The 21052-nt window shown below is 62.0% G+C and overlaps 2 protein-coding genes across 10 annotated transcripts in view; one reads left to right on the top strand and one right to left on the bottom strand.

Moving 5' to 3' along the window:
- The first annotated feature begins 248 nt into the window (after nt 1-248).
- CASKIN2 (CASK interacting protein 2) lies at nt 249-13767 on the top strand. Of its 3 annotated transcripts, none has more exons than XM_037157779.2 (20): nt 249-364; nt 1469-1967; nt 5824-5875; nt 6386-6483; nt 6866-7011; nt 7123-7218; nt 7314-7444; nt 7637-7745; nt 8078-8186; nt 8419-8513; nt 8974-9235; nt 9363-9481; nt 9571-9631; nt 9746-9837; nt 10020-10130; nt 10208-10309; nt 10408-10546; nt 10677-12152; nt 12244-12466; nt 12858-13767. In XM_037157779.2, the coding sequence occupies exons 2-20, from the start codon at nt 1874-1876 to the stop codon at nt 12946-12948; spliced, it is 3606 nt and encodes a 1201-aa protein (XP_037013674.2). In that variant the 5' UTR covers nt 249-364; nt 1469-1873; the 3' UTR covers nt 12949-13767. The 3 variants fall into 3 exon arrangements, with proteins under 3 accessions (XP_037013674.2, XP_037013672.2, XP_037013673.2); XM_037157777.2 differs by having other exon boundaries at nt 9360-9481; XM_037157778.2 differs by having other exon boundaries at nt 1430-1967; nt 9360-9481.
- TMEM94 (transmembrane protein 94) overlaps nt 13577-21052 on the bottom strand; it is a 30941-nt gene continuing 23465 nt past the window's right edge. For 3 of the 7 annotated variants that reach the window (XM_037157775.2, XM_037157774.2, XM_037157770.2), the window contains 18 exons: nt 20700-21015; nt 20231-20404; nt 19739-19841; nt 19406-19623; nt 18508-18689; nt 18257-18407; nt 17904-18016; nt 17682-17781; nt 17304-17412; nt 16923-17112; nt 16616-16693; nt 16232-16317; nt 15930-16011; nt 15531-15679; nt 15348-15442; nt 15148-15241; nt 14795-14965; nt 13577-14633 (listed from right to left, as the gene is read on the bottom strand). In XM_037157775.2, coding sequence (XP_037013670.2) covers nt 14561-14633; nt 14795-14965; nt 15148-15241; nt 15348-15442; nt 15531-15679; nt 15930-16011; nt 16232-16317; nt 16616-16693; nt 16923-17112; nt 17304-17412; nt 17682-17781; nt 17904-18016; nt 18257-18407; nt 18508-18689; nt 19406-19623; nt 19739-19841; nt 20231-20404; nt 20700-21015 — 2484 coding nt within the window. In that variant the 3' untranslated portion in view covers nt 13577-14560. The remainder of the gene's footprint in view (nt 14634-14794; nt 14966-15147; nt 15242-15347; nt 15443-15530; nt 15680-15929; nt 16012-16231; nt 16318-16615; nt 16694-16922; nt 17113-17303; nt 17413-17681; nt 17782-17903; nt 18017-18256; nt 18408-18507; nt 18690-19405; nt 19624-19738; nt 19842-20230; nt 20405-20699; nt 21016-21052) is intronic. The other 4 variants (XM_037157776.2, XM_037157772.2, XM_053661381.1 and 1 more) reach the window with 2 other exon arrangements.

Genomic DNA, 21052 nt, shown 5'->3' with positions numbered 1-21052 from the left:
GCTCCGCAAGTGGAACGCACGGGGGCACAAGCTCTCGCCCCTCAACACCCTGCACTTCACCTGCGCGCATGCGCATACCGGCCAGCATCTCCAGTCCCTCGGGAGTGATGGGGGCGGGGCCTGGCGCGGGTCTGGGCGGGGCTGCAGACACTGACTGACAGTCCGACTGCGCGGCCGGGACGGTTGCTCCGCTCCCGATCCGGCGGGAGGGAGGGGGGAGGGGCGGGATTTCCTGCGGGAGGCGCCGCGCCGGCCTTGGAAAAGGAGGAGGAGAAAGGAGGTAAGGGGGGCAGTGGGAGCCACGGCCCACAGTGCCAAGGACCGCGCAGGGCCAACCGGACCTCCGGCGGGGCGGCTGGGAAAGGTGAGATTGCGGGGCCTGAGCTGGGGGTCAGCGTCCTTGAGGGCGGGCACAAACTAACTTTTCCTGCGGGATCCGCGGGCGCCTCCGTCTCTTTGCTCCTTCCGTCCTCTTTTGCTCCCCCTTATTCCGAGCTCCCGCATCAGTCCCTCCAGCGCTTGGCCCAATTGGTTCCTCCCGCCGCTTTGTTCCCCTGGTCGGCCCCGGCTGGGTTAGGGTTGGGGGTTTGCGCGGCCCTGGGCGGGCATTCCGGGGGGCGGGGGAGCCAGCCCGACCCCAGGCACTGCCAGGGGCGCCCTCCCCCAATGTCGGCCGCGGGCCATGAGAGGGAGTGCCATCTGGACTGGGCTTGGGACGTTTAGGGAGTGAAGGGTCCCCAGCCAGAGCCCCAGGCCTGCCCGGGTCTCATGCCACAGGATTCGGGCAATAAATTCGTGATCACCGAGGTAGGCTTTTCAGCACTGAAGTTGGGGCTCTGGGCCTCAGCTTCGAGCTTGAGGGGCCAAGCAGCCCCGTTTTCCAGCGGTGCCCCAGCTCTTGTCTCTGTTCTCTGCCCAGCTGCTTGTGCATCCTGCACTCGAGGGGTGAGGACAGGTCAGCAACAGGTGCTGTAAAGCCTCCCTGTCCAGCAGGCAGACCTCTGCCAGAAATGAGGGCCATAAACTCCTCACTCCACTCTCTAAGTTCATAAAGAGCGGAGTCTGGGGGCAGCCACCTTCAACAGGGAGTGACCCCCTCCTGTCTGGCTGTGCCTAAACCTCCCAGGCCCCGCCTCCTGGCCCGCCAGTTGTCCGTGGGTGTCAGCCCCTTGGGCTGTGGAGAACAGGCTGCTTGCTGCCCAGCCTGCCCCAGGTGGCAGTGCTGCCAGGTGCCCTGGGGCCTCAGTGACTCAGCCTCCCCTCCCAGAATGCCACCCCTCCCCCCCTCCAAATATTCCTCTCATGCTTGGTGGATCCCTTCCTGCTCTGAGTGGCTCGGCTCCTCCCTTGACTTAGAAGCCCAGCCAGGGTGGTTTGGGGGCTTCTGTCCTGGAGGCTCTATCCTGCTGTGCTTCTGGGACCCATGCAGGTTCTGGCATAGCTCAGCAGAAGAACTGCCCTTTTCCAGACCCCCAAGACCTGCCCACTGCTGCTGCACGAGGGCCAAGGGAATGCCGACTGCTCTCTGGGTGGGCACTGGTGCTCCAGAGCCAGCCGGGAAGATTGGCGCGCCCAGCCCCAGCCCAGCCCAGGGCTGTCAGAAGCTGCAAGCTGATATCTGTCCAGATTTCCAAGCAGCCTCCACCCCCTCAGAGATCTGCTTTCCTGCTTGTGGTGGCAGCTCATGAAGCACCTTGTTGGAATACCTGTCAGCGCCTAACAAGAAACCTACAGCCTGAGACACCAGACACGTTCCCCCAGGACACCTGGCCCTCCCAAGGGCCAAGGCATGGACCCCTGACGCCTTTGCTTAGAACAGTTTTTGTGCCTCTGTCCTGGACTTCTGAGCCCAGAGCCCAGCCCAGGGACCAGGATGGGTCGTGAACAGGACCTGATTCTTGCCGTCAAAAACGGAGATGTGACTGGTGTGCAGAAACTGGTGGCTAAAGTCAAGGCTGCAAAGACAAGTGAGTACTTGATGGGGCGACTGTCGGCTGAGACCCTCCCCTGAGGTCTTGGGTCTCAGACAGAAGACTGGGGTTGCTGTGATCAGGGGACCTGGGGTGGGAGAACCGTCTTGTTCTGTACAATGAGTGCCTCTGTGTGGGAGGGCCACAGAGGAAGTCAGGTCCCCCTTGCTGTGTGTCTCGCGCAAATCACTTCAGCTGTCTGGGGCTCGGTTTCCTCACCAGGAGAGTAAAAGGGTTGAAGTGCGTTCATTCACATTTTTTGAGTGCCTGTTATGTGTCAGCCAGGCTGTGTTTGTTCTAAAGCACTGGGTCTCGGCAGTGAATGAAGCAAACCGGAATTCCTGCCCTCATGGGGTTTTCCTCTAGCAGGTGGTTTTCAGATTGTTCTCTGAGGCCATGGGGGTTCTGATAATGGGCTGGGAAAGACCAAACGGACAGCTCCACCCCCCACCTCCACGTCTTCGACCAGATCATCTCTGCATTTATGTCTTGGCTGAATGGGGACGTCTGTAAGATAGCTTTAAAAAGAGTTCTGCTGCCTGAGACAAAGTCCAACCCTATCTAATCACTTGCTAGAGCCCCTTCCCCTCCACTTATCTCCCTGTGTACCTTGGTGGGGTGGAGCCAAAGCTAATTTTCTGGGGTCTCTAGTGTTGACAGGGTTATTGGGGCTCTGTGCATGGGTGGCCACCCCTGAGCCCTATCTCCCGGGAGCCTCTTCTGGGAGACCCTAAGAGAGAAGACCTCTGGGCTGCAGGGCAAGCTCTCCAGGCCATCCCCCGAGGACACAGACTTGTACCCTTGAGTCCCTGGAGCAGCAAGGGCAGGAGGTGGCTGTCCTCACCACTCTGGGCCTGGGGGGAAAGGGTGCTGGGGTCTAGCCCCAAGACACACCAAGGCTACTTGAAAACATCTAATTATCCCCACCCACACCTGCTAGTGTGGGTGGCAGAAGGAAAGGTTTTAGGGGCCTTAGGAACCAGAGGCTCCCACCTGCTCACCAGGGCAGGAAGCCTAGGGTACAGGGAGATGGAGCTGTGGGGGTGTGTCTGTGCCCTGGGGAAGTGGATTCAGGGGAGCATGATGGGGGGAAGGTGCCAAAGAAGTCCCTGGAGGCGCAGGAGTGGGAGCCTCTCACCCTTCTGCCCTCACCTCTCTGTTGTTTTTGGCGACCTGCCCAGTGGAGCTGGGGTTGAGCTGCTATTGGCCTCACCGCCCCAGGGCCTCAGAGTGAGGTCCTAAGGAGGACAGTCGGGTGGGGTCTGGCAGCTGGTGGTGGCAACCTCACAGCTGGGCTCCCAGGCTCCAGGAGGGTTCCCTGTGCTCACAGGGAAATGTCTGCAGGCGAAGCAGCCCCTTCCCCAATCCCCCAAAGAGCCTTGCCGAGAGTGGGCACGGGCACAGAGTGACAGGATCTTGGGACCCCTCGAGAGGCCCTGGCACTGTGCCTCCTTTCCCAGTCGTCTGAGAAGCTGGGCAGGCCAGTAACAAAAAGGACATCACAAGGTGACATTTGCAGACCCTATAGTTGATGAACCATTGTGACCCCCTTAATTCCCTATCGCTACATCCACTTTGCAGATAAGGAAGCTGACACTCAGAGAGCCCAAGGTCACCCGGCCATTGTGTGGCAGCTCAGAGGCGAGCCCGTGCCCTCCTGCCTGCGCTCCCACACTTGGCTGCTCCTCGGAATTCCCTAGGATTGTTCAGAAAGGGCAGGCTCCCTGGGCTTCTCCCCCCAGAATTAAAATCAGCACAGAGAGCCTGGGACTCTACAGGTTAGACCGTTCTCCAGGGGTTTCGAAAGCAGTTCCCAAAAGGCAGGCTGGGAACTCCTGTTCCATGCCACAGAGAGGCCAAGGAAATTTCCAGAAGGGAGGTGTCAGGGCCCCCTCCCCTTTTTTTCTGGGGGCTGCTTTCTAGTGGGCCAAAGAGAGCTACTCCTTCAGTTCCCGCATTCAACCTCTGGGGTCTGGTGCTCCCTTGCCCACCCAGGTCCTCTTCACGGGCCAGGTGGCTGGGAGGAGAGGGGTGCAGCCCTAGCCTTGCCGCTGGCCCTCCTCCTTCCTTCCCCCACTCCCTTTTCTGAGCTGTCTCCTTCTCTGGCCAAAGGAAATGGGAGTGGGCTGGGGGTGGCCCACTGAGCTCACATCCTGAGCCTAAATCAGGAGGGACCCTTCCACCCTCAGGGCCAGGCCGGGAAAGGAGGTTGTGCTGCAGGGGAAATGCCTGGAGCCAGGCCAGGGCCGGGACCCTCCACCCTCCCACCAAGGTCCCAGTCCAGTCACCAAGCCTCTCCCCCACCGCCTTTCCGGCCATTGTTCTGGGAAGAACAGAGCCACCCAGCCTGGCCTGGCCCCTGTTCCTGTCTCCTGTCACATTGTCTTGCCACTCCCCGGAGAGGCTGCACCTCACCGCCACGCTGCTGCCCTGTCCCAGGCTGTCCAGGCTGACAGCAGGTGGAGGGACTTTCTGCGTCTCTTCCCTGCTGACCTCATCGTCTTCACTGAGGCTCAGACAGGGACCACGGCCAGTAAGAACTTGAACCAGGCACTTCCTACTTCCAGAGTCTCCTGTTCTTTCCAGTGCCCTCAACGCTTCTGTGTGACAAGGACTTTTCAAGGGGGTTAGAGGAAGGCGGGAGGCCTGTGTTTCTTCCCAGTGGCCCCCAGTCTCTTCACCTCTTAGTCACTCCTTGGTTCTATGTTTACATTTTCAGCAGTGGCATAATTCAGCTCAGCCCTAAAAGTAGCTGTCCCCACCCTCCCCATCCCACGCTCATCATTTCGGGGTTGGTCCCTCCCTGTTGGAACGAGGCCCTGTCTTGCTGGGGTATTCAGGGGCCCACCAGGGCCTGGGGGCAGGCCTGAACCAGCATGCTTGGCACCCCGCCTGCCCGGGTTGAGCCAGGCCTCCTCCTTCCCTGCAGGGGTGGGTTCCAGCAGGAGGCAGGGGCTGCCGGTGACAGGCATCCCCCGCCCCCGCAATGCTTGTGGAAGGCCACCACTTCCCATGCCCTGGCTCACACGTGGAACACACCTGTGTGAATCCGGTCCCTGGGCGGGAGCCTTTGGCTATTCTCGCCCCCACCCAGCAGAGAGTGTCCTGCCTGGGGCCTGTGGATGCAGAGCCAGAGGCCGGTGGGGGGACTGTGCCAGCTTTTGCTGGAGGACAGCATCTTGGCAATACGGAGCGTTAAGTGGTGACAGCTTCCACCTTTTGCATGCTGACAAAGTTACTTGAGCCTTGTGAGCAGGTTCTGACCGTCCTGTTGTACAGATGAAGACACTGAGTCTGAGCAATGAAGTGACTTGTCTAAGATCGCACAGCTAGTACGTGGTGGAGCTGGGGTGTAATGCGGGTCTGTCTGACTCCACCTTCTCGACTGTGCTCCATCCAGGGATGCTGCAGGGCTGGGCGCTGTGACCCTCGAGGCCAGCCCTGTCGTCTCCCTCTCCTCTCTCTCCCAGCCCCCTCGGCCCAGCAGGACAATGAGACTCGTTCCTTGGCCCGTTCAGGCAGGAATGCTAACCATGCGCTCGTGGGCCTATTGAGGGCATGGCATGCCGGTCCCCCCTCCCCACCCCCTGGGCTCTATAAACGCGCTGGGCCAGGGGCCCAGGGAAGGTAGGCCACTGCTGCAGCAGCTCCCTGCACTCAGCACCCTCGAGCCGATGGGCCAGGGTGGGGAGCCATCAGGACCCTACGGTATAGGGCCATGGGGCAGGTGCTCTCCTGCACACCAGGAGGTCAGCGGGATTTGGGAGGTGGGCGGGGCAGGAGCGTGGGGTCAGGGGGCTGCCAAGGGCGGATCACGCTGGGGTGTGCTGATGCCTGCTGCTCTGACCCCCAGAGCTCCTGGGCTCCACGAAGAGGCTCAATGTCAACTACCAGGATGCCGACGGGTAAGTGTGAGCCCCGTCCCTCCTGAGAGTTGTGGGGAGGGGGAGGCCTAGAGAGTCTTCCCCGCTCAGACTTGGCCGTTAGAGCGTGTCTGCTGAGAGCTCTGGGCCCTGTCTGTGTAGGACAGGAGGGAGGGGTCCTGCCCCTGAGGGAGGGGAGGGGCCCTGTTGCCTCTCTGAGGGGCCTCTTTGGGTCAGATTCCTGCTGGGCCCCCTTTTCTCCCTAGAGGATAGGAGCCCTCGGGCTCCTGCTCCCACGGCCCCCTCCCCTGGGCTGGCTGCGGGGGGAGGCCAGACAAACAGGCCTCTCAGCCCAGACACTGAGCCCTTTCATGCTGGATCCCGGCTGCTCTGCGCTCCCACGGCAGGGCTGGCGGCCGGGGGGTGGGGGGGCCCAGTGGGCAAGTAACCCAGCCCTGCCAGCCCCCGGGATGGGTCTGGTGTGGAAGACAAGGATTTGGGGGGTAGGGAGCTGCACACCGACACCCCCACCATGTATCCTCTCCACACCAGATTCTCTGCTCTTCACCATGCCGCCTTGGGGGGCAGCCTGGAGCTCATAGCCTTGCTGCTGGAGGCTCAGGCCACCGTGGACATCAAGGACAGCAATGGTGAGACGCCAGTGCACCCCCTACCCGGACCCTGTGGTTGGTAGTACAGGTAGATGTTAGCACAGCTTCTCTGGGCTTACAAGTGCTTCACCTCTTTAACCCTCTTAGCCTCTGGGTAGTGGATGGAACTAGTTTCCAGACGAGGAGGTTAAGGTTACATTGTGGTTGTGACGTCACCAGATCATCCACGGTGGGCAAGGTGGGATTCTGGCTTCAGTCTCATGTAGCCGGACCTCTCCCTGAGCCAACCCACGTGAAGCCAGCCTCGCTTCCACTGGGTCTGTCTCCCTTCCAGCTGGGGTGGCTCCTGACCCTGCTCGGTGCCCTCCCCAGACCCCACCCTGCCCCAGAACCTCCCTCAGAACCCCCTCCCCTTCTGCAGGCATGCGTCCACTGCACTACGCAGCCTGGCAGGGTCGGCTGGAGCCCGTGAGGCTGCTGCTGCGGGCCTCTGCGGCCGTCAACGTCGCCTCTCTGGATGGGCAGATCCCGCTGCACCTGGCTGCCCAGTATGGCCACTACGAAGTGGTACGTGAGCCCGCCTGCCCTCAGAGGTGTGGGGGTGGGGGCAGGGGCCCAGGCTGGCACGGAGGGGCTGGCCAGGCCGCACGCCTCACTCGCCTCCCTGCTCACCCCCAGTCAGAAATGCTCCTCCAGCATCAGTCCAATCCCTGCCTGGTCAACAAAGCCAAGAAGACGCCCCTGGACCTGGCCTGTGAGTTTGGGCGGCTCAAGGTGAGGCCTGCATCCCCTCGTGGGGGCTGGGTTCTGGGCTCTGGGCGTCTGTGGGGTCTCAAGAGAAGGCTTCACCCCGGTGCTGGTTGCTGCAGGTGGCCCAGCTACTGCTGAACAGCCATTTATGTGTGGCCCTGCTGGAGGGTGAGGCCAAGGACCCGTGTGACCCCAACTACACCACGCCCTTGCACTTGGCTGCCAAGAATGGTCACAGAGAGGTCATCAGGTACCCAACCGCTGCCCCCACCTTCGTTTCCTCATCCCCTTCCTGTGGGACAGGCAGCGTCCCCTCCGTGCCCTGCCCTGCTGCCCTCTTCACCCCTACTCTGGATCACTCTCCCTTGCCCACAGCAATTGGCTCTTCCTCTCCTGCCCCTTCTCCCCCCACACACCCTTGGGACTCCCCTCCTGTCCACAGGCAGCTCCTGAGAGCTGGAATTGAGATCAACCGGCAGACCAAGACGGGCACGGCGCTGCACGAGGCTGCGCTGTACGGCAAGACCGAGGTGGTGCGGCTGCTCCTAGAGGTGGGTGTGGGCGCCTGGCCGTCCCCGAGGTGCACACAGACCCCACTGGCGCTGGGCCCGAGACCCACTGCAAAGGGCTCTCCCCTGCCAACATGGTGTTTTGCATGTGCAGTGGCCGAGTGGCTGGAGAGCAGATGGACCTGGTTCAAGCCCCAGTTCTGCCTCTTACTAGCTGAGGGACCTTGAGCTAGTCCTTGACCCTATCTCTGAGCTTCTGTTTTTTCATCTGTACAATTTAAAAATAGTACCTGTCTCCTGGGTAGTCGTGAGGATTAAGGGAAATGACAAGCAAAGTGCTTAGTAGACACGCTCCCTCCGCACTATGTCCCCAGGGCGGGGTGGATGTGAACATTCGGAACACGTACAACCAGACTGCACTGGACATTGTGAATCAGTTCACCACCTCCCAGGCCAGCCGGGAAATCAAGCAGCTGCTGCGGGGTGAGTGTGTGTGGGAGGAGCCCCGCCGCAGAGGTCCCCCACTCCAGGGGCACCTGGAAGTAGGTCAGGAATGGACGTCACAGGAGCAGGGTGCCCTGGGCCCGGGGCTCATCAGGAAGATATGCTTGGGGATAAGCAGGCAGGGACCTGGGGGAGGGCCATGGAGGGGACATAAAGGGTAGGAAGACATCCTAAGGACCCTCAGGTGACACCTGTCTTCCACTTCTCTCAGAGGCCTCAGGGATCCTGAAGGTTCGCGCACTCAAGGATTTCTGGAACCTTCACGATCCCACTGCCCTCAATGTCCGGGCAGGGGACGTCATTACGGTGAGGACCCGGGGCAGGCGTTCCTTTGCGAACACACGTGATCACCGTCACTTATTTAGGTACCTACTGTGGGTGAGACTTTGTACCGAGACCTCTGTATGCACCATGTCATTGATTTCCCCCTGCTCCAGGTAAAGGGACTGTCACCTCTCCCTTTTTAGAGATGACAGAGTTGAGGCTTAGAGAGATTGATGTGACTTCCCAAGGCCACAGAGCCAGCACACAGTGGAGCTGGGATCTGAACCTGGGCCGACTCCAGGACTGCTGTGTGTATGTTCTGGAGGCACACAGAGGACTGGGCTGGATGCTGACAGCAGGGGCAGAACCGTGGGTGACTGGGCATCAGAGACCGGCTTCTTGGGGGTAGGCGAAGAGCTGGACCGCAGCTGCAAGGCTGGCCGCCTGCCCTTGCTTGGTACAGGAAGTAACCATTGCCTCCCCTCCCCCCCGTCTGCCGCAGGTGCTGGAGCAGCATCCCGATGGCCGCTGGAAGGGGCACATCCACGAGAGCCAGAGGGGCACAGACCGTGTGGGCTACTTTCCTCCTGGCATCGTCGAAGTGGTCAGCAAGCGAGTGGGCACCCTTACATCCCGCCTCCCCTCCGTGCCCACCGCGCTGCGTCCAAACTTCTCCCGGACTCCACAACCCCCTGCTGATGACCCCCTGCACCCCATCACCTATGGCCAGCTCCCACGAGTGGGCCTGAGCCCAGACAGCCCAGGTGCGTCCTCCTGGAGAGCAGCCCTGGGCGCCGGGGTGGACATCTGGCTTTGGCAGGCTGCCTGCCAGTCAGCTGTTGGCAAGGCCAACTGGGGTTCTGACCCCTTTGCTTCTGCCCGCTGCAGCAGGTGACAGGAATAGCGTGGGCAGCGAGGGCAGTGTGGGCAGCATCCGCAGTGCTGGCAGCGGGCAGAGTTCCGAGGGCACCAATGGCCATAGTACTGGACTCCTTATTGAGAATGCCCAGGTAGGAGTGAGGGGGTGTTGACACAGGGGAGGCCCACCTGCCTGCTGCCCCCTCTCCAAACACTGAGTCGGCTCCTTCCCTGTCTCCAGCCACTTATGTCTGCCGGAGAGGACCAGGTGCTACCAGGACTGCACCCCCCATCCCTGGCAGGTGGGCAGGGTAACTGGGACTCAGGTGGCCTAGCAGAGGTGCAGGTGGGGAGGCCAAGGGCTTGGCACCCCTTTGTCCTGCCACCTCTGATTCCATTCCTCTCCCTCCTTGAAGACAACCTGAGCCACCGCCCTGTGGCCAACTGTCGCTCTGGGGAGCAGCTCTTCACCCAGGACGTGAGGCCAGAGCAGCTGCTGGAGGGGAAGGTGCAACCTCCTCTGGGGAGTGGGCTGCGGGCCCAGGGTGGGGGCTGGTGGGCTTCAGGGTGGACTGAAGTCCCTGGTCAGGCCAGGCCCCCAGAGGCTTCTGGGGCAGATGGCTGGGCCCCAGCCTCGGCCCCTCCTCAGACTGGGCTCTGGTAACTTGGCCCGGTCCCACCCCACCCCAGGATGCGCAGGCCATCTATAACTGGCTGAGTGAGTTCCAGCTGGAGGGCTACACCGCCCACTTTCTGCAAGCTGGCTACGACGTGCCCACCATCAGCCGCATGACACCCGAGGTAGGTGCCCCCCGGGGGATGGCAGTAGGGGGTCCCGTGGGCAGAAGAGGGGCTGACGGCACTGTTCTGGGTGGCAGGACCTGACGGCCATCGGGGTGACCAAGCCTGGGCACAGGAAGAAGATTGCCTCGGAGATTGCCCAGCTCAGCATCGCCGAGTGGCTGCCCAGCTACATCCCGGTGAGTGGGCGGCCGGCTCCCGTTCCCGCCTCAGCTGGGGCTTTTTGGTGTCTTAATGGCCTGGGAGCCAGCTCTGACCGACAATGGTGCTCTTCCAGGCAGACCTGCTGGAGTGGCTGTGCGCGCTGGGGCTGCCGCAGTACCACAAGCAGCTGGTGAGCAGCGGCTATGACTCCATGGGGCTGGTGGCCGACCTCACCTGGGAGGAGCTGCAGGAGATCGGTGTTAATAAGCTTGGTGAGCGCCGAGTGCACTGGGGCCTCCAGGGGTCTCCAAAACACGTTCAGCATCCAGGCCCAGAACAGAGGGTGGGGTTTGAGAGAGACTAGGGTGACCAGCTAACCCTGCCCCTGTGTCCACCCCTCAGGACATCAGAAGAAGCTCATGCTGGGTGTGAAGCGTCTAGCTGAGCTCCGGCGGGGCCTGCTGCAGGGGGAGGCCCCAGGCGAGGGCAACCGCCCACTGGCCAGGGGCCCGGAGCTGATGGCCATTGAAGGGCTGGAGAATGGGGACGGACATGCTGTGGCTGGCCCACGCCTTCTCACCTTTCAGGGCAGCGAGCTGAGCCCAGAGCTACAGGCAGCCATGGCAGGGGGCGGCCCTGAGCCGCTCCCCCTGCCCCCTGCCCGTTCCCCCAGCCAGGAGAGCATTGGGGCACGCTCACGAGGGTCTGGTCACTCACAGGAACAGCCTACCCCCCAGCCCAGTGGTGGAGATGCCAGCACCCCACAGGAAAGGAACCTTCCAGAAGGCACAGAGCGGCCTCCTAAGCTTTGTTCTCCACTTCCTGGCCAAGGCCCTCCCCCTTATGTGTTTATGTACCCCCAGGGCTCACCCTCCAGCCCAGCCCCAGGGCCAACCCCAGGTGCACCCCGGGCCTTCTCATATTTGGCTGGCCCGCCTGCCACTCCTCCAGACCCGCCTCGGCCCAAGCGCCGGTCCCACAGCCTGAGCCGCCCTGGCCCAACTGAGGGGGAAATAGAGGGCGAGGCCGAAGGGCCAGTGGGCAGTGCCTTGGGCAGTTATGCCACCCTCACTCGGCGACCAGGACGCAGTGCCCTAGCCCGGGCCAGCCCCAGCCAGACCCCAGCTCGAGGGGCTCCCCGCAGCCAGTCCTTTGCCCTTCGGGCCAGACGCAAAGGCCCTCCACCACCTCCCCCAAAGCGCCTCAGCTCCGTCTCGGGCCCCACCCCAGACCCACCTCCACTGGATGGAGGCCCGGGGCCCAAAGAGGGGGCCACAGGGCCCCGAAGGCGAACACTGAGTGAACCAGCTGGGCCGTCGGAGCCCCCTGGCCCACCTACCCCAGCCGGCCCCGCATCAGACACAGAGGAAGAAGAGGACCCAGGACCTGAGGGGACAGCCCCGTCTCGGGGAAGCTCAGGGGAAGGGCTCCCGTTCGCGGAGGAGGGCAACCTGACTATCAAACAGCGGCCAAAGCCCGCTGGCCCTGCACCCCGGGAGACGCCCGTGCCCGCCGGCCTCGAGTTCAACCTCACCGAGTCAGACACTGTAAAGCGGAGGCCCAGATGCCGCGAGAGAGAGCCGCTGCAGACGGCACTTATGGCCTTCGGAGTGGCCAATGCCATGCCCAGCCCTTCTGTCCCTGTGCCCTCCCAGACCCCCAGTGAGTCTCCCGTGGCTTCTCCCAGCCCCCCTCAGCCTGACCCTAACAGCCTTTCAACGCAAGGAGCTCCAGCCCCTCTTTTTCCCAGCCCCCCAACCCAACCTCCCATGGCCCCCTGCCCTGGGCCAGCTCTGGAAAACTCGGCAGTCAATCGGCAGCACAGGGAGCCAGAGCCCCCAGCTCCCCCTGCTGCCCTCATCAAGATGCCTGGAGCAGGTACGAGGCAGGGCCTGCAGGGACCAGGCACTGTTTTCAGGGCTTGTGTCCTACCCAGTCAAGTCACAGGCCAACCTCTTTGTCTCTGCAGGAATGGCTCCCAAGCCTGTGTCCGTGGCCTGCACCCAGCTGGCATTTTCTGGTCCTAAGTTGGCTCCCCGACTTGGCCCCCGCCCTGTACCGCCTCCAAGGCCGGAGAGCACAGGGGCTGCAGGCTCGGGCCGGGCCCAGCAGAGACTGGAGCAGACCAGCTCGTCCCTGGCAGCTGCACTGCGGGCGGCGGAGAGGAGCATTGGTGCCGAGGAGCGAGAGGGGTGAGGGGTGCTGGGCGGGGAGGGGAAGAAGGTGGTGGCATAGGAACAGCCCCTCCTATGTCCTCTTTTGGGGGGTCCTGGGAGCGTTGGGGAAGCAGAGGAGTCACAGGTAGAGCCTCAGGCTTGGGGGTCCCCTGTTGGAACAGGAGGAACCTAAGTTTTGCGATCACCTAGATCTGCCCTGCAGGGAATCCAATGGCTGCCACTTAGAGGCACATGGTTTGGGCGAGTCACTTTCCCCTCAGAGCCCCAGTGCACTCACGTATGGGGCAGTTCCGGAGGCTGTGAGAACTAAGATCCTTGGGAAGCGCTTGGCACCCACCAGGTGTGCAGTAACAGCACCCTTGCCCTGGGCCAGCAGGGCGATCTGACCCAGTCCTCCCCTCTGCAGCCCCCCCAGCACCTCCACCAAGCACATTCTGGATGACATCAGCACCATGTTTGATGCCCTGGCGGACCAGCTAGATGCCATGCTGGACTGAGCCGGACCTTCCACAGCCTTCGGCAGCGCCCCTGGGTCCTTCAGCATCCACTGCCTTTGCCCCAATGCAAAAGGAGCTCCTGCCAGCCTATCAGGGCCCCTCCTGCTGCTCTAAGCCAGTGGCTGTCAGCACTGAGGTTCCAGGGAGGCTGTGGAGATTGCCCGCTCCTGCAGCGGGTCCAAGGGGACTCATCAGAACCTGACATCTCAGCGAAAACCCCTCCAGTGTGTAACCTGAGCAGGGAGCCCTACCCCTCGGACAAGGGCCCTGGTAAGAGCTCCCTCCCCAGGGAGAGAGGCGGGGCCGAGTTTCTAGGGTGCCGTCTCTGCCTCCCCGAAGTGTCTCAAGCGCCTGTGCCAAGGTCCCCTCGCCACCTGCTGTGCTGTTTTGGGGCTGAGGCTGGAGGTGGCCATGTGTCTGGCAGGGTCCCCACAGCTGCACATAGGACATGTAAATAAGCCACCGGGGCCTGCCCGGCGGTGGTGGCAGTGCCCAGGCCAGACGCTGGTCCCTCCCCTGCCTGCCCTCAGTGAGGCAGGGCTGGTGGGGGTGGGGACAGTGGGATTAACAGACCCCCAAAGTCCAAGCTTTTTCAACTGTAAATATTTTTTAAGCAGAGAGAAATGCATATATTTTAAATGGAATTTATTCTATCTATAACTGCCTGAGAAGATGCAGTGGGGGAGGGGCTTCGGACCACAGGAAGAGTGCCCGCCGCCCACCTCAGGGCCAGAGGCCTGGCTTGGTTGGCCAGACCCGGGTTCTGTCACCATTAACCTCTTGCCCCAACTAACACCAATGAAGTGTCATTCCACGTGACGCGCCTGTGTGTTTGGATGTGCGCCTCGGACCCTGAGCCAGACCCTTGGGCTCCCGTCGAGGTGGGAGGAGGAAGGCTTGGGCCCTCTCTCCTCCCCTCAGTGGCTGCCTCATGGACCAGCCACAGGTTTCTGTTAAGCAATTTATAAGTTTTAATACAAAGCAGACTACATTCACTCCTAAAAGGCTCATTTCCAGTAAAAAATATACACCAGTAAAAACATCCTCACAGGAGAATTTGGGGGCAGCTGAAAGGAGCCCTGGGCCGTATCCCCAAGACTGACTCTCGTGGCCAGCTTGAAGGCAGGCACAGGAAAGGGTTCCAGGGCAAGGCTCCCCTGCAGAGGGAGGGAGGGGAGGTCCTTGGCCACTTCCAGGCCCCAGGAAGACAGGCTAAGGGGCGCAGAGAGGATACAGCATCACCCCGGCTGGTGATGTTGAAGCCCTGGCCCTATGGTTCACAGCCTTGTCCAGAGACCCCAGAGCAGGGACCACTGGGTCAGGTGGCCCAGAAGAGGGGCCAAGAGCCCTCTGCTAAGCACAGGAGGCCGTACATTCGAGGTGCCCTGGGAGGCCCAGGGAAGAGCCAGGACTGGTGACAAGGCCACACTCGCTGGCTCCTCAGTGGCTCTGGGGGGCAGGCGACAGCTGGACTTCACACCGACCTGGGCCCCCAGTGCCACAGGGCACAAGAGCAAACCCTGAAACATTCATGATACCAACTCCCCAGACACAAATGGGTCTGGCATTAGCCCCAGGGACTGGAGCCACTGTGTCTACCATGGTCAGTGGCTCAGAAGGGAGAGTTCATGCCCAGCTTGGTTTCAAACTGCAGCTTCTGTCGCTTCTGGTAGCGGACCCGGACCCTGGTGGGGCAGGAGATGGAAGTCCAAATCAGCACAGATGCCCTTGTCAGGGGTTAGGACAGGACATGGGGCAGCAGAGAAGGGGCTCAAGAAAGCAAGGGAATGTGGTGTCCAGGCGGTGGCACCTTAGGAAACGTGCCAGGGCTCTGCTGGCGGCTCACCGGATCTCATGCAGCTTCACGATCTCATTGGTGACCACCACAAGGACAAGGGACAGGCAGCCCAGGAGCCACGTCAGCAGAGGAACATCCTGCAGGCCGAAGTGGACGTGGCTCTCCCTGTGTGTCCACAGCTGCAGGTCAACTGCCGTCTGGACCACCTGTCCCAGCAGCCTGCGGGGCGGGGGTGGCAGCCCTACGTCAGCCTGGCTCTTCTTGCTCCCTACCCTGCGTTGTTCAGTACCACTAGCTCAAGAAGGGCACCCTTCAGCCTCTGGCTCGAAGCTGCCTCCAATCACAGCCCTGCCAGAGCCTAGCCCCACCCCCTACCCACAGTCCAGCTCAGCCACACTCACACCACAGGCACCGTCAGGGACCACCAGAGGTTTGTCAGAGGGCTCTTTCTCCACAGTGGCTTGGTGCGATGCACATGGGTGATGGAAATGAAAACTGCAGAAAACAGGGTCCGAGGGGGTGGTCAGACTTGCCACGGGCTGAAGCCCGGGCCCCAGGGCAGCCCCACCAGCCACCACCGCCCCTTCCAGAAGCCCCTCACCAGTGTGCAGGACGATCAGGGCGGCAGCAAGCTTCTGAGCCGGCAGCAGGCCATTGGCAAAGTCATCAAACCAGGCGGGGGCCGTGTCGGCGTGGCTGCCAAAGCAAGGCGTGGGCTCAGCCCCGTCTGGGCCCCTGGGAAGTGGACTGGGGGTGAGGAGAGGGGGCCGTAGGCGGGACCCACCTCGGCAGCATGACGGAGGAGCAGTTGGTGAGGTTGCGGGCCCGGGAGCTGTCACAGAAGCTCTGCAGCGTGAAGCCAAAGCAGACAAGGCAGGAGCTGATGGTGAGGCTGAACTTGAGCAAGAAGCAGAGCAGGAAGTAGTGCTGGGTCTGCAGGAGGATGGAGGCCCGTTACTCCAGAGGCCCTCAGACCCAGTGGGCTCCTCGGTAAATGGGCAGGCCTGGGGGGATAGGGCTGCCCACCCAGCGAGGCTCTTCCTCAGCTCTGTACCCAACCTCCTTTGGACGAGGACACTGTGACAGGAGCCCCATCCTGATCGCTCCTTTTCCTGAGGACCAGCCCCTTCCACACTCACATTCCTTGGGCAAGGCCTGGGTTCACCGGCTCTACTTTGCTTACCTTCTTAGGAATGGACTGAAGGTTTTTCCCCGTTGCCATAGACATGATGGAGCTATGGGGGGGCTTCCCCAGCAGAGAGATGCTGAAAAGCAAAGACCGGGTAAAGGGCAGCTACTGTGACCTTCTATCTCTCAATTTCCATGTAGGAATCTTGGGATTTGGGAGAGAGGGCAGGGCTGGTGGGCAGGAGGGTTAAGACAAGGGGGCATTTCCCTGGGACTCCCTGAACCTGGGCTCCTGGGGGTGCTCAGTAACTTCCCAGCCCTGCCTGCCTGGGCACAGAGGGACAGCCAGTTTCTCACCTGAGCAGAGGGTAGCAAAAGCAGGACAGCCACAGGATGTCGGTGGTACTGAGCAGTGGTGGCAGCTGGACTAGGCAAGAGAGGAACTGGACCAGGAGGGCCCAGAAAGCACGATTAGTCTCTGACAAAGAGGACCCTGGGGGCCCCAAGGCTGCCTCCCCCTCTGCCCAGGCAGACGCTCACATCCCGGCCCAGAGGGCCTGGGGCTGATGGGCACACTGTTCTGCTCACGGGGCCGTCTCCAAAAGCCCGGGGTTTCAGAGAGGCTCAGGGGCTCCTGGGCTGCGCTGCACCCTCCTAGCCTCCCAGCTGGCCTCGGACTCTGAACTGGCCCTTAGGCAAAGAAGCAGGCAGGGAGGGGACAACATCTGCTGGCCGGCTCACCTGGATGACCACAAGGGACAGCTGGCACTGCAACAGGAAGAGGAAGCACTTGCGAATGCCATAGGTGGCATGCCGAGCCTAGGGACCAGGAGGGACAGATTGTGGCCTCTCTCAGACTCCAGAGCTGACGAACCTCAGCCAAGAACCTGGTGCCCTGACACCCCTGCAAACCTACCTGCCTGGGAGACCTTTGCCTGGAGGCGAGCTTGCCCTTGGCAGCCCAGGTGGGTCCTGTGTCATGACACCCCCAGCCCAAGCAGGCCCCGCCCCGCCAAGGCCCCCTCCCACCACCAGCCCAAGCCCCTACCTGCTCGATGAGGCGGATGATGCTGATGGTTTCCTCTTGGCGGAAGGTCAGGGAGCAAGGCAGGCTGTTGAGGTGGCCTGAGAGCTGCAGGGGAGAAAGGCCATCCGAGGCCTGGGCCATGCTGGTGCTGGTGGCGTATCCAAAGGTCTCCCAGGAGCAGCGGGATGGGTACAGGGGGTCCAGGGCAATGCTGGGCAGTGCAGGGGGACGTGTTCCCATCAGCTGCCCTTTCCGAAGACGCTGTCTCCCATAGGACTGGGCAAGCGCCTGATCCCTCTTCTCCCCACTGTGCCCAGGTCCCCTGGTCCCCTCAACCAGGGCAAGATCAGCCATAACGTATGCCGCAGCCCAAGGCAAGCCCAGGTCTGGGGTCCCCCTGACCTGATGTCGCTCTGGAGGAACAGGCAGCTGTTCCGCAGGTTGGCAGAGCTGCCCAGGCAGCAGGTCACCTCCCCATACTCCTGCATGATCTTGATCATCTCGCACATGGCTGGGGGGCAGAGTCGGGGCGCCGTGTCAGGTGGTCAAGGCCATGTGAGGCACTGGGCAGAGACCCACGGGACGGGAAGTGGGATCTCCTTTGTGACCAGCTTCTCAATGGCACAGCACTTTGGACTCCCTAGAACAGGCACCCCCAGGGCTGCAGCCCACCAGACCCCCCACCTCCTTCCAGCCCGGGTTCCTCTGCTCCCTGAACGGGAAACCAACACCCCCTCAGGAGCCCACAGGACACCCAAGTCTTGGTGGCCCAGTGCTCACTCTCGGGGGTGCAGTCGGTGAAAAGGGGCACCAGCAGGGGCACGTTGTCGATGTGCTGAAGGTGGGGCCGCACCTGGTGGATGCCCCGGGGCAGCTTGGCCTGCAGGAAGCAGAGACGCAGGTGGCCCCCGGGTCCGAGAGAAGGGTCCCTGCCCTCCCTTCTCTGCCCGGACCTGCCGCGTGCCCCCTCCAGGAGTGCGGGGTGCAGGCCCGCCACCCTACCCGGTTGCAGTCCTCCAGGAAGCTGGGGAGGTCGCTGTCAGTGGGCTGGAAGCTAATGAGGTCTGAGTGCCCCTCCTCCTCCAGCAGGAGCCCTTCTGCATCGTCACGGGACACTGTGGGGATGAAAACCTGTCCCTCACCTGGGGGCGAGCCTTCTAAGGGCCTCTCCTTGCCTGCATGTGGCAGGGACCTCCCTGCCTACCGGTGTCCGCCCCTCCCCCATCAGCCGCCATGACCAAGGGGAGGCTGAAGCCACTTTCCATGGGAATGTGCATGTCCAGAAGGCTCCAGGGGGCTCTTTCTAGTACAGCTGCAAGGGGGGCCACCCACCCCACCTCGTCCCCACCACAAACCTTTGCTCTCACCCTGATTCAGGTCATCGTGCAGGGAGCCAGCGTGGCTGGGGCTGGAGGGTGGGATCTCCGAGCCGGGCATGTCGCCATTGGGTGTGAGGGAGATGTGGCAGTTCCAGCCTGTCTCCAGGCCCATCTTTTCTGCAAACACCTGCAAAAGGCAAACAGCGGTGAACAGATGGGCCCCAAAGCCCGTGAGGACAGGGATCGGTGGCGGCAGTGGGGCAGGGATGGGGGGGTGCTCTCGCCACCTTGCTTTTGAGCTCATCCTCCAGAGAGAAGTAGACAAAACGAATGCAGGCATTGACCAGCCCGTCAATGAGGCGTACGATGTCCAGCCGGGCCTGGTACTGGGAGGACACCATGCCCATGAAGATCTGGCCACTCAGGGCCTGCATGCAGTCTTCCTTCTCCAGCACCTCCCCGATCCCTTCTTCAGGTGGACACGAGGCACAAGGACCAGCCAGGACACGGCCCCATCAGGACACCCAGGAACCAGCAAATTCGGGGAGGCAGCCCAGGGCCGCACACACAGATGACACACCCAGGTCAAGGAGCATGCAGGCCACAGTGGACCACGCACGCACAAACCAGGACACATAGCAGAGCCAACAGACAGAGGAAAAAAGACAATGAAAGGTACTCATCAGTCCAGGGACAATCCTACGGAGAAGCAACAGCCCAGCCCTGCCCCCCCACCCCCGGTGAGGGGGCTGGCCCTACCCTTGGGGACTACTTCAATTCACGATCTCCTGGGTCTTATACAAGACCCGGTGTTTGGCAGAGTGGGGGGTCGGGGTGGGGGTCATCCTGTTCCAGCAGGGTCTGTGACCTGGCCTCTTGTCTGACTTGAATAGGCTAATGCTCCATAATTGCGGCTGCTGTGTGACTTTCAGAGAAAGTGACCTTCCACATGTTATCCCACTGGAGGAGCATCCCGGGAAACCCGGGAGGAGGCGGGCAGGGGTGGAGCTAGTTTATGTATGAGAACATGAGGGGCTTGCCCATGTCACCAGACAGTGAGTGCCACCATGGCATTCCAGATCCAGGGCTGCGCCCACTGTGCCCTCTGCTGTGATTGCCCCATGGCCCTCGGGGAGCCCTCCCACTCCAGCGCCCCTCCCCCCCGGGGGCGGCTGTGCACAGTACCGTCGGAACTCCAGCTGTTGCGGCGGGTGCTCAGTTTGATGGGGACAGTGCTGGGCAGCTCGCACATGGTGAAGATGCTGCTCTGGCCAGGCGCCTGCACCAGCTCGATGCACTTGCCATTGAGCTGAGAGGACAGGGTGCAGCTCATGGGCTTATAGGCGAAGGCGGAGCAATAACCAGATAGGCAGGCTCGCTGGTAGAAATCCAGCACTTTCTTTCTGCCAGGGAGGAAGGGCGGACATGAGGCCAGGGGTCCTGCGACACCCCACACCTATGAGCCAGGAACTGATCACCTGGGCCAAAGGCTCCAGCTGCTGGCATGTGCTCACCCACCTGTCGGAACCTGAAAGAGGGTAGATGTCGGCTCCATCCCAGAAGTCTGTGCAGGCCTCCAGGACCACGTCCGCCGTGCCATGGGACAGCATCTGTTCTGTGCCTGAGGGCAGCGAATAAAAAGGCCAGGCCATGAGTGCCCGAGCCACTCCTGCCCCACTCTGCCCTCTCGGGCAACACACTGCCGACCTCAGGAATGGTGCTAAAGAGCCCCTGGGGTGCAGGAAACTGTCCGGCCACATGGTCGCATAGCCGGCCTGCGTAGAATGCCCCGGGCTTGTCATGTGGGCACTGAGCTGCCCACCCTCAGATGGTCCCATCCTCGGTGACCGCCACCATCCCAGCCCTGGTCCCCCAACCCAATCCTGCCATATTTGAGGTCTTCAGAAGTTGTCTAGTGTTCTTCTGCCCAGCATTCCTAAAAGGACGAGGAGCCCTGCCCCGAGCTCCCAGTAGGTTTGGCCTGATGTGGGCCAAGCTTGGGAGACTCACTAGTGGTGGTGTCCTTGATAAAGAGACTGATCATGTGGCTGAGCGGGGGGCGCCTCTTGGTGACACAGGACAGCCTCCCCAGGGAGCTCTCCTTCACCATCTCGGCGCTGGGAAGACGGTAGAGTGCCAGGTGGTTCTCCTGCTTGAAGAGCTCCTTGGCCCCGGGGGTGAAGCCTGCAGGAGGGGGCGGCACTCAGAGCCTGGGGGAGGGAGCCCACACCCAGCACCCCTCCCCAGCACGGAGCGAAAGCCACGCTGGCCTGGCTCCTGCACCTCTCCAAGCAGCAGCGACTTCCTAGGCTAGGGAGCGCCATAGAACAGCTGCGCCTGGCTGAAGGAGATGCCCAGAAGCTAAAAGGATTCATGGTGATCTCGATCAAAGCCATGCCTGGGACCGGTCTGTTTGGAGTTGGTGCCCCAGCCTCTTCTAAGTGCCCAGCCACCACCAGCCTGGCCAGGGCCCGCGTACCGATGAGGCGGGCGAGCTCGCAGAGGCCCCAGGGCACGTGGATGGGTAGCACGGCGCTGTGGCTCTCCTGCAGGGCGATGTTGCGCAGGTGGTCGGAGAACCGACACAGGCGCTCGGTGACGCTGGCGTTGCACAGGTTCAGCAGCACGTTGAGGCCCAGGGGCTTGAGGGAGGTGAGGTGGAGCTGCCAGTTGGAGTCGTCGAACTGGATGCACGGGGGGTTCTGCTGATCCTGCGACAGGCTCAGCATCTCCAGGTGATAGTCACACACGAAGTCCTCTGCCTCGTAGGACTCGCCCCCCAGCCCGGGCTGGCCCTGGGGGAGACGTGGAGGCGAAAGGGGGGCCTCAGAC

Source organism: Artibeus jamaicensis, unplaced genomic scaffold (genome assembly GCF_021234435.1).
Source record: "Artibeus jamaicensis isolate MK-2021 breed Jamaican fruit bat unplaced genomic scaffold, CSHL_Jam_final contig_2259, whole genome shotgun sequence".
In the NCBI taxonomy this organism is placed as follows: Eukaryota; Metazoa; Chordata; class Mammalia; order Chiroptera; family Phyllostomidae; genus Artibeus; species Artibeus jamaicensis.
Note: the sequence above shows the minus strand (reverse complement) of the source record. Positions and strands in the feature narration are given on the sequence as shown.